This window comes from Zootoca vivipara, chromosome 13 (assembly GCF_965207765.1).
Source record: "Zootoca vivipara chromosome 13, rZooViv2.hap1.1, whole genome shotgun sequence".
Lineage (NCBI taxonomy): Eukaryota > Metazoa > Chordata > Lepidosauria > Squamata > Lacertidae > Zootoca > Zootoca vivipara.
In genome coordinates this window covers 37,631,645-37,645,945 of record NC_142596.1, presented here as the reverse complement: position 1 = coordinate 37,645,945, position 14,301 = coordinate 37,631,645, and the positions used below count along the sequence as shown (strand labels likewise).

The 14,301-nt window shown below is 47.3% G+C and overlaps 1 protein-coding gene across 18 annotated transcripts in view; it reads right to left on the bottom strand.

Moving 5' to 3' along the window:
* MAPK8IP3 (mitogen-activated protein kinase 8 interacting protein 3) overlaps window positions 1–14,301 on the bottom strand; it is a 71,762-nt gene that overhangs the window by 43,378 nt on the left and 14,083 nt on the right. For 7 of the 18 annotated variants that reach the window (XM_088656537.1, XM_035130803.3, XM_088656541.1 and 4 more), the window contains exons 3-9: window positions 13,756–13,826; window positions 13,345–13,436; window positions 9,089–9,112; window positions 5,488–5,629; window positions 2,443–2,686; window positions 1,980–2,079; window positions 1,745–1,863 (exon numbers count right to left, since the gene is read on the bottom strand). In XM_088656537.1, the coding sequence (XP_088512663.1) occupies window positions 1,745–1,863; window positions 1,980–2,079; window positions 2,443–2,686; window positions 5,488–5,629; window positions 9,089–9,112; window positions 13,345–13,436; window positions 13,756–13,826 (792 nt within the window). The remainder of the gene's footprint in view (window positions 1–1,744; window positions 1,864–1,979; window positions 2,080–2,442; window positions 2,687–5,487; window positions 5,630–9,088; window positions 9,113–13,344; window positions 13,437–13,755; window positions 13,827–14,301) is intronic. The other 11 variants (XM_088656542.1, XM_088656549.1, XM_088656544.1 and 8 more) reach the window with 3 other exon arrangements.

Below are 14,301 nucleotides of genomic sequence, written 5' to 3'. Positions count from 1 at the left end.
CGTCTTTTAATTTCGTGACTGCTGTCACCATCTGCAGTGATCATGGAACCTAAGAAAGTAAACTCTCTCACTGCCTCCATTTCTTCCCCTTCTATATGCCAGGAGGTGATGGGACCAGTGGCCATGATCTTAGTTTTTTTGATGTTGAGCTTCAGACCATACTTTGCGCTCTCCGCTTTCACCCTCATTAAAAGGTTCTTTAATTCCTCCTCACTATCTGCCATCAAAGTTGTGTCATCTGCATATCTGAGGTTGTTGATATTTCATAGAACTTTGCTAACAATTCTCAGCACACTAAAGAAACTAGTTCCCCATAGCTCATGACTGTTTAAAGTGCTATCATAGTGCATGTATGGAGTAAATGTGGCCTTAGTTGGATACAACTCATGATTTTTATCTGACTGTTGCCATTGCTTTTGGCAATACTGATTTGGTGTGCTACCCCTGAGCAGGCCAATGAATAGGTACAATATAAATTTAGCTAATGAAATAATGATAACATAAATGGTGATGCATGATCTAGCACTGTTCAGTGGGAATGTTGCAGGGGAGAGGGAGTGAACCTGTGGTAATGAGCATGAATTTGAGCATGGAAATATATTTGGTGTGTGACAAGGACTCAAGATGAGGAAAGGAAATTAAAGTGTTGGAAGTGACAGCTAAATAAGACTTCTGGGCATTGATAATTCTGCATTCTACTACTTTGGCTATCAACGTAACACTTATTAGCTGTCTACTTGTTCCTCTGCTTTTATTAGCAGCTTGGCAATATAGCAGGTAAACTATTTATTAATTTTATTTGACCCTGTTTACTTCACAGGGTCGTTGTCGTGGAAGGCTATGTGTAGTTCCTCACATGGGGAAGAAAAACTACAGAACACAATTCTGATCACAGAATTCAGTTTTCCAAAATCAGTTCATTAAAAAGTTTATATTCCTTACAGCTGGGAAGCGGTATGGCTGAAAGGATATGGGCAATATGTGGTGAAATCTCAGAAGCAAAAACATAGGGCGAGGTTCCCAGTAATCAAAGCATAGAAAGGCACCTGTGCCCTACAGGGCTCATCCTCCAAGTCTAAAATAGCAGAGTAAATTAGGCAAAATAATTTATGTAACTCTGCTTTAATTTGCATAATTTGCATAAGCGTCACAAAATTATGTGGACTACATGCATATAAATTACAGGAAAGGAAAGTTCGACTAAACATTAGGAAGAACTTTCTGACGGTAAGAGCTGTTTGACAGTGGAACCTCAGATGGTGGTGGACTCTCCTTCCTTGGAGGTTTTTAAACAGAGGCTGGGTGGCCATTTGTCATGGATCCTTTAGTTGAGATTTCTGCATTGCAGGGGGTTGGACTAGATGACCCTTGGGGTCACGTCCAACCCTACAATTCTATGATTCAGAGGGAAATGCCCTTTATATTTCATCCCGATGTTTGCTGATCACATCTGATCACCACAATCTCTGCATCTTATCTAGAGCAGGGGTAGCCAACACAGTGCCCTCCTGATGTTGCTGGCTTCCATCAGCCCCAGCCAGCCTGGCCGATTAGGGATGGTTAGGGATGATGAGAGTTAGATTACAACAACTGAAGGGAACCTGTTGGCTATCCCTGCTCTAGACCATAAAGAGTTACATTACGTCTTCCAGCTCTTTATCTCTCCACCTACTCTACTTTCAAAGGGCTTTTGTGATAAACAAGACAAGAATTTCAAAAGCAGCGCTCTTGAAGCAGGCTTTACCTAGGAGGTCCGCTCCTTCATCCACATCTCCAATGGCTTCCGAGCCGACTTCAGTAAGTTCAGTGTACAGCGAGTCGGTGTTGATGCCGAAGGCTTTGTTCACGATCCCCTGAGTAGGGCTGTCGTGCAAAGAGAAAAAGAATGGAAATGCTGCAGACTGGCACGAAATGAATAAAAGCTGCATTCTGCACTCACGGCGACATGCCTAAAGAAAGGGGAATGTCTGCACCCAAACCTGTTTCCTGTGCGTTCCAGCCTGGGATCCTGGCACATATCCAGTTCCGGAGTAGAATCAATATCTTGAAAATCTGATCCCTCATCGCTGCTTCCCATCCCTGTAGGATGCAATGCAAAAAGGGAAATATTCGTAGTCAGGAAGACCAAACCAATGTTTCGGATCAGAGATGGGCATTTGCACCTCCATTTATTAAGGAGGATATTGGACAGCTCAATCCAGCAGAGATCTTGTGCAGCCACCAATAATTCTTCATCCACACACACATCCACGCACTTAGCTAAGTTTAAGAAGCAGTCCATTGCTCAACCCCGGGCACCGCAATCTAATCGCAGCCCTAAAAATAAGGAATATGCTAATTTACACTATTATGGGACAAGAATTCCTTCTTGGCATGTTATGTCCACATCTCACATTTCTATAGGAAACAAGTTAAACATAGAAGTTTCTCAGCCAGCCATACCTATGCTCACATTCCTCGTCTCTTGGGCGACCTGGACTTCCATATTTCTACTATTCCGTTTCTCCCGCGACCGCTTGTTGTTCTTTGACGTGATGTAGTCATTCATGGGCTGAAGGCTCTCATTCAGGGGGGTGACAGCAGCAGAGGGCACGGACGAGGTGGGTGTGTTGGATTTCGTTCCGGTGGTGCTGGGCGTAGCAGCTGCTGAGGACTGTCCAGACTCAGACATTTCATCAGGCAGGCACTTAGGGGCACAGCATTGTTTGGAGGGGTGGGAAGAGAAGGGGTGGGGAGGCAATCACATGCATCAGTTAATTTTTCCTCCCATTTACTGGCCAGGTGGCTGCCTTGTAGTACTGTGATATACGAGCACTATGCACTAAAAAGCCTATAACGGCCACTACAAAAATGAAGGCCAGTGTGGTGCAGTGGTTTAGAATGTTGTGTCTGGACTTTTATAAACAGCCGGGTCCAAGTCTCCATTTAGCAATCAAGAGAAGTGGGTGCCCTTGGGCAAGTCACTATTAACCAAACCTACCTTGCAGGGTTGTTGTGAAGGATAAATTTAGACCATACAAAAATATTGTAATTCTCCCAAGATTATTAATGGCCTGTTAGCAGCTTTTGAGATTCATTGTGCTGCTTAACCAAAGTTATGTTTAGTATTCTCTGCTACTTAATATCCTTACGTAACATCCTCTTTTTTTCTTTTCCCCCCAGAACGCCTCAGATTTTTTTTGTCATATGTTTGGCTCACCCCTTGGCCTGAGGGCTTAATGGTGAATAATGGCCCACAAGGAGCCACAATGTGTTGGAGGCCTTGTGTCATCTGTGGGTGCTAGTGAATCCCATCTTCCTGAGTTATAATTTGACCCTTGCTTATTATATAAGGAATAATCAACCACACAGTCAGAAGGCACAAAACCTCTCTACTCACTAGACCACACTGGCTGTTGTTGCCCCAGAGTGGCAAGTTTCATAATTATGACCAAATGCTGGACTCATTGTTTAGGGGCAAACTACAGAAGCAAACAAGCCAAAGGATCCATTCAAGGGACCGTCACTAGTGACAGGACTTTTAAAAGCAAGAGCGCATACGCACATCTGAAAAGCAGCGCAACTGAAACAAAGACACACATTTACACAAAACCACACCTATTTCACCCAAACATCTGGAGGGCCACAGGTTCCCCATTGATGTTCTAGGACCATAACACATAGTTCATTTTTAGGAGACTGGATGAGGACCATATTTGGCCACTGCAGAAACCACCACGTGGAGTCATCCTGCAGCTATCTTGATGGCTGACAGGAACCACTGTGGGACCAGTGCCAGCAATGGACTAGCCCTGGAGGAAAGGGGACTCTCTTTTCTAGAGGCACTTCTGACTTCTACACCAAATCCCAGCCACTTAAGTAAGAACACAAGAAGCACCACTGAACTCTTAGCTTTTGTTCAGGCAATTTACAGAATGGCTATTTCTTCAAGGCCAGGGGTGATCTTGTTAACATTAGAAGGATTCCCTTACTGCAAACCCAGCTATACTTCCACAGCTGACACTTGCACACACATACACACATACAGAGCATAGCAAAATGGCAATGGAGACTGAAAATATGGCCACTTAACCCTTTGCAGCCATACATTTCTTAAAGGCAAGGATGGCATGCTGTAATAAGCAACAGAATTTCAAGTCCTGTATATACTGTGTTGGGGAGCCTCAAGTAGCCTATGTGGTCTCAGATACCAGTTGTTTTCAGGTGTGTAACAAGAACAGACTAGCAGCAGAAATCCCATCACAAAGGGACCATCTGAGATGAAAAAAACCAGAGTAATGTAATTTGACAGTGGTGCGTTCTCTACTAACAATACATTTATTTCCCTAATGGTTTTACTGGTACAGAATGTTGTTTGCACAACACTGAGGTGATATTTTGTTTGCACCCTGCCAACTAGAGAACAAAGCATAGGCTTGCCATATGTCAGGAAAATTCCTGACGTGCTGGTTTTCAGCATGGGGAGGAATTAGCCAAATTGGCAAAATGTCTGGGAAAACCTGGCAACGCAATGAAAAAAGCAGTGGGAACAGCTCCAAAACCTTAAAATTGCTTTTTTGGGAGGAGAAATACGACAACCCCAACAAAGCCTTGTTACCAAGTATGTTAGCATACTGCATTTCCAACTTCAGGGAACCTTTTTTTTGTTGGGGGGCAGGAATTATTAATGGTTTAAAGGCACAGGGCATAACATATCTCCTTCTTAACAAAAGGCAGCGGCAGAGAGGAAAGGAAATCCAGGTCAGGATTACAAGAAAAGTTACAACAAAAAGGATTTAGACTAAATATTACACAGCTTCCCAATAAAGCATCCTAGGAGCTGTAGTTTGTTAAAGGTGCTGAGAGTTGTTAGGGGACTCTATTCCCCCTTACAGAGCTACAATTCCAGAGTAGTTTGATTATCAGTCCATCTTCCTGGGGAACCATGGAAATTGGAGCTCTATGTCAGAAATAGAGGACTCCTGATACAATTGTTGAGGGAAGCCATTTATGCATTGCCATGCATGTAACAAACCACCCACCAAACCATTTATGCCAAGGAGCTGGCACACCAGCAATAATTGCAGATATATAATGGGTTATTTTTTATTACTGGATTTTCTGTGGGGTAAGGGTAAATCTGGGTTATATGACTATACGAAGAAAAAGCATGGGGTAGTATTTTTAGGACAACATGGAGACTGCAAAAAAAAATTCTGAGCAGGGGCAACATCGAGTCCAAAATAAATTGTCCTGATGGGAACACTTTGGGTGTATGCTAGCTGATGGGCGAATGTTAAAATACTGCTGCCCCAGGGAAAAAAAAATAAAAGCCTTTAGGAAAAGAACACTCATCACACACGAGAGTTTAGCTGAGCAAAGCATCAGCAAAGAAATGGCTATGGGCTGCAAAGGGTTACAGACACACAGAGGTCTCTCTGTCCTGATGGAGGTGCTGCTGACAAGTAGGCAAGGATGCCCTCGCTTCCATGATGGTGTTAGAAAAACCTTGTAGCCGGAGTTGGACTGCAGCTGGCCGAGGTCACTCAGGTGCCAGTGGTCCACTGCGGGGGCGATCTTGGCGCCCACCTGCCCACGTACCATGTCATCTGTGAGGGGGATGTTCAGAGAATTGGGACGCCTCTTCATGCTAGAGAGAGAAAAGGAAAGTCAGAGAGAGAGAGAAGGAGAGAAAGAGAGAGCATGGGAAAGAGTTAGGAAACCAGCAGATCCTTGACATGGAGAAAGCAGCAAAACAAAACCCATCGTAGTTAACAGTGGGCCAAGTATCCCAAGGACAACCCGTTAACATTCCCATAAGATTCAACTGCCCGAGAAGTGGAAATTCCTTTTAAAAAACAGACACCAAGTTTCCAGACATCTGGGTGTGAAAATACGCTCAAAAGTGTATGTACCTGCTGAAATCTCTGAAGCCAGTGGGGTGGTGGCATACATTTTGCAGCAGTTGGGGGTATTGGCACCTGCATAGTTCCATTAATAGTGGATAGGAAGCTGCCTTATACCAGAGCACACCAATAGTCCACCTGGGTCAACACTGTCTACAGTGTTGTACCCTCCAAATGTTGTACCCTCCAAATGTTGTGGAACTTCCCATCAGCTCCAGCTAGCATGGCCAGGGATTATGGGATTTGTAGTACAGCAATATCTGGAGGCCGCCATGTTGGCTATCCCTGGTCTATGCTGATTGGCAGCAGCTCTCCTGGGTATCAAGAAAGAGTATCTTCTGGGTCTCAGGAAAGAGAATTTCCTGGCTCTACCGGAAGATACCAGAGATTGAATTATGGATCATTGGCATGCAAAGTGTGTGCTCTGCACCAGTGAGCAGCAATCCTTCTGAAGTCAAACCAGACCTGATTATACAAAAAGGCAAATGAATGAATAAAACCGTGGAATAATTTATGAAAAAATAGGGAGACATAATGCAAATCTGCGTGGTTTGTACTACTCACAAAATTCTGTCTTTCCTGGTGTGGAACCCTAACCTTTCAGCACAGGATTCACACAACATCAACCCCAGGAATTGGGTTGGGTACCTGCCCTGGATGGAGCTGCACTTCCTCTGAAGGAATACTGGTAGGTGTTTAGTTTAGGGGTGATCCTAGATCCATTGCTGTCACTACAGTCTCGTGGGTTTTTTGTTTGTTGGTTTGGTTTGGTTTTTTGCTGCTTTTACTGATAATTTCAATCGGTATATAATTTTGAATAAATTGAAAATAAAATGCATCCCTGACTGTTGGCCATGCTGGCTGGAGCTGATGGGAAGCGAACTACAACCTCATGCCAGAGGTTCCCCATCCTCAGCCTAGAACCTCTATGTTGGCAAAGGGAGTAGGGCAGATTTCAACTTGCAAAACACTTTTCTTCCAGCATGAATTGAGCAGGGAGCAGAGGTGGAGTTTCATGCAACACTCTATAGACTGGCAGCCTTAACTGCACTTGAGCTTCTCTGAGCTTATGCCAAAACCGGTGCTGCAGCAAAGCTTCAAGCCTTTCCCCTGCTGTTCCTGGTACGGATCACCGCTTCTGCTGAACACAGAAAACTATTTCCCCAGGGATCCAGCTGAGAGGCAGTTATGAGCAGTCTGTTTGTGACCTTGTGTGAAGCTGCTGTAATGGAACTCGAAAACCCTGGAAATCTGAAGAGCAAAGGCAGTGAACGCAAGGGCTGGTGAGACATGCTCAAACTCCTTTGAGGGTGAGAAGTCAAACCAGCAAAAGGATATGTGTGTGTGTCAAGACAAACAAATTTTATTGTAGGTGGGGTGGGGAAATTGTGACAAAATTGCCCAGCAGGAGATTTCCTTGCTTGAAGACATGAACTTCTGTGCTGGTGCATCCAACACTTCAGCAAGGTGGGGGAGGTTTCTCCCCCACCCCTGCTCAGATTAATTGGGATCAGCAGGTGGCGCTGTGGGTTAAACCACAGAGCCTAGGGCTTGCTGATCAGAAGGTCGGCGGTTAGAATCCCTGCGACGGAGTCCCAGCTCCTGCCAACCTAGCAGTTCAAAAACATGTCAAAGTGCAAGTAGATAAATAGGTACTGCTACAGTGGGAAGGTAAACGGCATTTCCGTGTGCTGCTCTGGTTCGCCAGAAGCAGCTTAGTCATGCTGGCTACATGACCTGGTAGCTGTACGCCGGCTCCTTCGGCCAATAACACGAGATGAGCGTCGCAACCCCAAAATCGGTCACAACTGGACCTAATGGTCAGGGGTCCCTTTACCTAAGGAAACTGATTGCCAGTAGTTTCCAGGGGGAAAAAATGGATAACACTGTTTACCTTCCCGCCGGAGCAGTAGCCCAGTGTTTCTCAACCTTTTTTGGGCCACGGCACACTTGTTCCGTCAAAAAAATCACGCGGCACACCACCATTAAAAGACGGGGCAAATCCTGGGGGTTGGGAATGGGTGGGGGACTGAGGAATAGGGAGGATGAAGTTGGTGTACTTGCTGAGAGAGCCCTCGAGCACCGCCTCCGTCGTCCTGCCTGCCGCCAGCCCCCCGCTCCCTCCTGGGCTGGCCGCGGCTGAGCTGGGGCTGCTGCTGCTGCTGCCACCGCCGCCTCCCTCCGGCCTCCCCGCTGGTGTAGCCGCCGCCGCTGCTCCTTGGCGGCCCAAGAGCCCTCCCCGGCTGGCGGAGGAGGACGGCGAGGAGCCCGCCGAGGTGGGGCGGCTGCTGCTGCGGCTGCTGCTGTTACTGCCGCCGCTGGACGGGGCTGCTGCTGCTCCAGAGTCCCCGCCGCCCTGCGCCGCTGCTGCCGCTGCCTTCTCCTTTGAGCGCGCGGGGAGAGCGCGAGGAGGCGACCTTGGCCATGAAGCGCTGCCTCGCTCAGGGAGCGAGCGCGAGGAGATGACGAAGAAACACCCTTCGCGCCCTTGCGCCCTCCAGACTGACCCGGCCGGCTTCCTTTCCGGCGGGTCAGCGCTGCCTATTGGCGGCCGCAAATCGCCCTTCTCGTTGCCTCACGTTGCGGCACAGCAGCCACCGTCTCGCGGCACAGTAGTGTGCCGCGGAACAGTGGTTGAGAAACGCTGCAGTAGCCATTTATCTACTTGCACTTTGATGTGCTTTCAAACTGCTAGGTTGGCAGGAGCGGGGACCGAGCAATGGGACCTCACCCCGTCGCGAGGCTACGATTCCCAGGATTCCCCGATGAGAGAGTAATTGCTAAGCCACTCTGGAAATTGTACCTCTGTGACGTGAATAGGGGTGTCTCCTTACAACTCTCAGCACTTTCAACAAAGTACAATTCCCAAGGTTCTTTGAGGGCAGCCACGATTATTAAAAAGGTATAATACAGCTTTAAATGTATGGTGCAGGTGTGGCCCTGGTTGCTGTGTGAGGATATCAAGTGCTGCAGCAATGCCCAGTTCAAATTCTGGACCCTGTGCTTTGTCAAACGTATGTTTGGTGTGATCTGAGACCATTTCCTCTGCCTCTTTAGAGCCTAGGGAAATAGGCTGCCCCGCCTCGACTCACCAGCTTGTCTCACATCAACACAAAACAGCAAAAGCGCTGTTGATGGCCACAGCTACTCCCCCCGCAAAGAAAGAGCTCCCAACCCAACAGATACAGATTCTCCCAAATTACCTTTTCCTCCATGACTGGCGGTGACTGAAGTGACAAACAGAGAGCAGCCCACACAAGAAACGCAACGGCACAAGAAGCAAGACAAAAGAATAAACATTAGAGTGCAACAGTCATGCAAGCACACACACACACACACACACAGAGACATGTCGTTATGTGCTCACAGAAATGCTTGCCTGAGCAGAGATTGAGACATTGGCACATATAAAACACCCAGCCTAATGAACATGCAGTGGGTCTGGAACAGACAATGATTATACATACAGTCCAGTGAGGGAGGTTCGGAGGGTGGCAAGAGAGGGAGAGGGCCTTTGCAGATGTAGCTCCCCATCTGTGAAATGCTCACCCCTGCCTGGTGCTATCAGGAACATCCTTCTGGCACCGCATTAAAACTTACCTCCAGTTTTTAAAAAAGGATTAGGGAGCTGTTTCTGTTCCTTAAGCCAGTAAAGAAAATACACAAGCAAGGCCTCATAAGATTTCAGAAGCCAGATCAGGGATGGGGAGGCTGAACAGGCTCTCCAAAGGTGAGGGCTTTGTTGCCTCACATAGTACTTCACTATCCCTAACAGAATACATACTGCAAAGCAAGCAAATGTAGGCAGGCAGGCAAAAATCTGCATAATGGTCCGTCCATTGCAAAATTAGCATCGTGCAGAATATTATTTATTCCTTCATTTTGGTAGGTCACAGAGTGGTTTTAACAACTGGTCCCTCTTCCCAGGGACCTCTGGGAACTGTAGCTCAGGAGAATAGGGGCCTCTTAACAACATTCAACACACCTTTAACAAACTACCGTTCCCAGAATTCTTTGGGGGGGGGTGTGTGTGCCATGTCTGTGAAAGTGGTATCATAGTGCTTTAGATGTATGGTGCAGATGTTACCTAACACAGTCTGGAATGCAAACAGAGAGAGCTGCACCTTTTCCTGCAACTTCAGTAACTGGGGAAAGCGGCAGCCCCAGTTGTGTACCGTGTTTCTCACATTTTAAGACATGTCTTATATTTATTTTTACTCAAGAAAATAAGCCTATGGCTTATTTTCGGGGGTGTCTTATTTTATTTCTTTTACTAACCGGTAAGTTGCTGCTGCTGCTCAAGCACCGACAAAGCGCCCAGCAGCGTGCGCCGCATGGAGCCCCGAGCCAGCGGGACCCGCTGAAGCGCCGACAAAGCTCCCGGCAGCGCTGCGCAGAGCGCCCTGAGCCGCAGGAGGAGCACAATGGCTCTCGGCCTCTCCGCCGTCCCGTTCCTGTTTCCGCCGCAGGCGCCGCCGCCTCCTGCTCCCTCCCGGGGCGTCCCAGGCTTCGCCCGCTCGGCAGTGCTCCATGCAAAGCCAGGGGCGAGCGCAATTCCACCAGGAGGTTCCTCCGCGGCACCCGTAGAGACCATAGAGGAAAGGCGCGCGGCAGACACACCACTTCCGACTTCCGTTACCCTCACCCACTCCTGCTGCGGCTCGGGGCGCTCTGCGCAGCGCTGCCGGGAGCTTTGTCGGCACTTCAGCGGGTCCCGTGCCAAGGGGAAAGGAAGGGAGGAGGGGAGAGAGAGCGGGCAGAAAGGGAGGAGGGGAATAATCGCTGACGCTACACGGCGAAAGAGAAAGGCAAGTTATGGCTCCAGGTGGAGCGACTGTCCCGAGATAATTGGAAAACAATCCTGCACTGTGTGAGCGTTTCTGCAGACCACGAGGCGCTGCTTGGCCCTTCCAGTTTGCTGCTGCTGCACGCCACAAACAGCGGAGGGTGAAAGGAGCAGCGCCGGGTAGCCAGGGTAACCTCCACAACCCCACAGCCACAACGTTTCCCAGCACAGGATGATTGAGGCTTTGTCGGCGCTTCAGCTGGGTCCCGCTGGCTCGGGGCTCCACACGGCGCGCGCTGCTGGGTATTTTGGCGATGCCCTCTAGAACTGCACTTACGGTAGCACTACGGCTTATTTTCGGGGTATGTCTTATATTTTTTCAAAGCATGAAAATCGTGCCATGGCTTATTTTATAGGGACGCCTTAAAATATGAGAAACACGGTAGCTGGCTGATGGCTGTCTCCATATTGTGATTATTATTTTAAAAGGGGTGAGTGTTTGCTTTTCTTTCTATTTTTACACACTCCATCAGTGGAGTTCCCACAGTAGACAACAAAATAATTAAAATAAACAATAAAAAGCAATTTAAAAGAAAAGCATCAAAAGCAACAGCTTTCAAAACATAGAATGGGGGGGGGCTTGTGGCACTTTCCACTTTGTTGGATTCCAACTCCCATCAGCCCCAACCAGAAGGGTCAATGGTCAGGGACGATGGGAGTTGTAGTCCAGCAAGATCTGGGATAGCAAACTCACACAGAACTTTTTTATAAAAAAAAAGGAAAAAAGCACACCAGCAGAGATAAAGCAAACATAAGCAGCATAAAAATGACAGAGGATTGTAGACAACTAAGTTCTACTCAAATTAATGGGCCAAAGTTAGTCACTCCTATTAATTTATATGCATCTGCTCTGCATGGGAATAGAGTTGGATATAACCCAGAGAAAACAGACTGGAGTTAAAAGCTTGGCGCAATGCAAAGGTCTTTGTCTGGGGCCAAGAGTACAGCAAAGGAGGTGCCTAGGGCCAGGTGAGCATTCCACTGTCAGGGAGCCCCATTCCTCAGTAACCACCCCACTGCACCTCTGATGGCAGGGGGGCTTGGAGAAGGGCCTCTGGTGAAACCCATAGCTTTCAGGTGAGCAGATGTGGACAAGTGGTTCTTCAGGTACCCGAGTCCCAAGCTGTGAAGGTCTTTAAGCAGGGTTAGTGGATGTTGGATTGTCCTGCTGACAACCTCTCCAAAACTGTAATTGCCATAACCTCCCTGCCACACCTCTAAGGTAGGGAGAGAATCTCTTGGTTCTCTCACCAGCTCCGAGTTGAGAGCTGGAGGTGGGGCTGAAAACAAGAAGTCCAAAGACATACAAAAGTGCAACAATACACAAAAACAATCTAGAGAGCGGCAAGGCACGCTGCATCACAAACACACATGAAGTCTACAACATGTTCTCACCTCTCTAAGGCCCCATCTACATTGTAGATTTAAAGTGGTAAACAGTCGTGGCTTCTCTCAAAGAGTCTTGGGAACTGTGGGGTGCTGAGAGTTGTTAAAAGACTCCTATTCCCCGTCACAGAGTCCCAAGAACGAGTTAACAATTAATTCCTCTTCCCAGGAATCTCTGGGAATTGCAGCTCTGCGAGGGGAATGGGGTGCCCTAACAACTCTCAGCTCTCCTAACAAGCCACAGTTCCCAGGACCCTTTGAGGAATGCCATGACTGTTTAAAGTGGTATCATAGTGCTTTATATGCATCGTGCAGATGGGGCCTAAGAGGCTAAGCAGATACAGACACAAAAGCCATATGGAGAGCAAGCAGGGGGAAGGTTTATGGTGAAGCAGGTTTGCAGCTCTTGAGCCATAAGTGCACAAGGCGCAGCCTGGAATGAAGGAAAAGCCCCCTTGACTCTGGATAGCTGGTTAAGGGAGACTCCCAGGCATAGTCTTCTCTTTCCTGAGGAAGCAAGCCACCAACCAGTGCCCAGAGGGACTTCACTTGGAGAGCCAAGGTTGAACACAACTGCATAAGACAGAGATGGGGAAGCTCTGGCCATCTGTGTTATCTTGGGGGGGGGCGGCAGGATATGAAGGTTGTTGGGGAGGGGAAAGCCACAGCTCAGGGGAAGTGTTCAGCACTCTAACCACTCCTTCTGCTTCAAACAACACCCTCTCTTCACCACTTTTCGACAAAAGCCTGGGACCTCAGATCCAGGTTGTCACCTAACTGCCATCCTTCTCCTGAATTGCCCCCATCACCATCCAGCGCACTCTGAGCTGGCTGAGGATCAAAGCAGCAGACTCATTCATTGGCTGTTCCCAGGACCCATGTTTAGGACCCGCCTTATTTCTGTGATTTTAAGTTATTTTAAACTGTTTTTAATATTGCATTTTACTTATTGCAATCCACTGTGGGACCTCAGGGTGAAGAGTGGATTTATTATTATTATTATTATTATTATTATTAGTATTATTATTTATTGACAAGAAGAAGAATGGTTTGCAATCAAACTTAGGACACCAGCCATAAAAGAGATCAGCTACTGCTACTTTTGGTCACTCAGAGAGCACAGGAGACTGGGTCAGTGCCTTCCCCCTAAAATATACATTCACAGTTCAGAAGTCTTCTAAGTTTTGTTTTGTTTTCCAGGTGCAAAGCCAAGGTGCAGCGCATTACCTCCTTCCAGGTAGTCCACTCTCATTCTGACTATTTCCAGCAACTTGCTGCATCTTGGATCGCTCAATGTGTTCCACGTAGGTCTGGATCATCTGCGAAAGGAGCGGGGAAATGCAAAAGGAAGGGCAAAAATGAAGATTGAAGATCCCAACATTTTATTTTCTGGACAACCATTTCTTTCAAAGAAAGGGATGTCCTTTAAGATCGGAATAGCCAGCGATATTGTAGAAAACATTTGCTCTCGGAAAACAGCTAGCCCAAAGCAGAAGTTAACTGAGCACCAGAGTCAAGAGTGAGCAGAATTTACAGCATTACAGGGTTGCAGAGCTCTCTTCCTCTATCTGTGCCCTTCTGCACTTCTAATGCAAATAGTCTGAAAAGGATTTTTATCCTTCTGAAATGACGACTTACCTCTGTGTGACGCTGGTGAAGAGCATTGTACTCTTTCTTCATTTCTGATTCACGCTCTTCCAACCTGGAAACTGTTCATTGAAAATAAAAAGGAGAAGGGAGAGAAAGATAATTTTTTTTGATCTATCATCTCCAGGAGGGGTGAACATGGAAACACCAAAAGGAATGAGGGTGCAAGCACAAGAATGCCATTTGTAGCTCAGTGTACGGCCGAGGCGTGACAGGCTGAAGGTCCCCGGTTGAATCACTGACACCTCTAGGTAGGTCTAGGAAAGACTCAAGCTAGGAAGCTGCTTCATGGAGTCAGGCCATTAGTTCATCAAACTCAGTATGACCAACACTGACTGGCAGCAATGGTCCAGTGTTTTAGACAGGAGTCCTTGCCAACTGTAGACATGAGGGATGGAATCCAGAATCTTTTGCATGCAAAACTTGTTCCTTTCCTCTAAATTAAGGTCCTTCCCTTTAGTCTGAAACCCTGGATAGCATAGATCATCGGTCAGCAACCTTTTGGAATTTTGAAACAGTTTCTTAGGCAGGCATCCC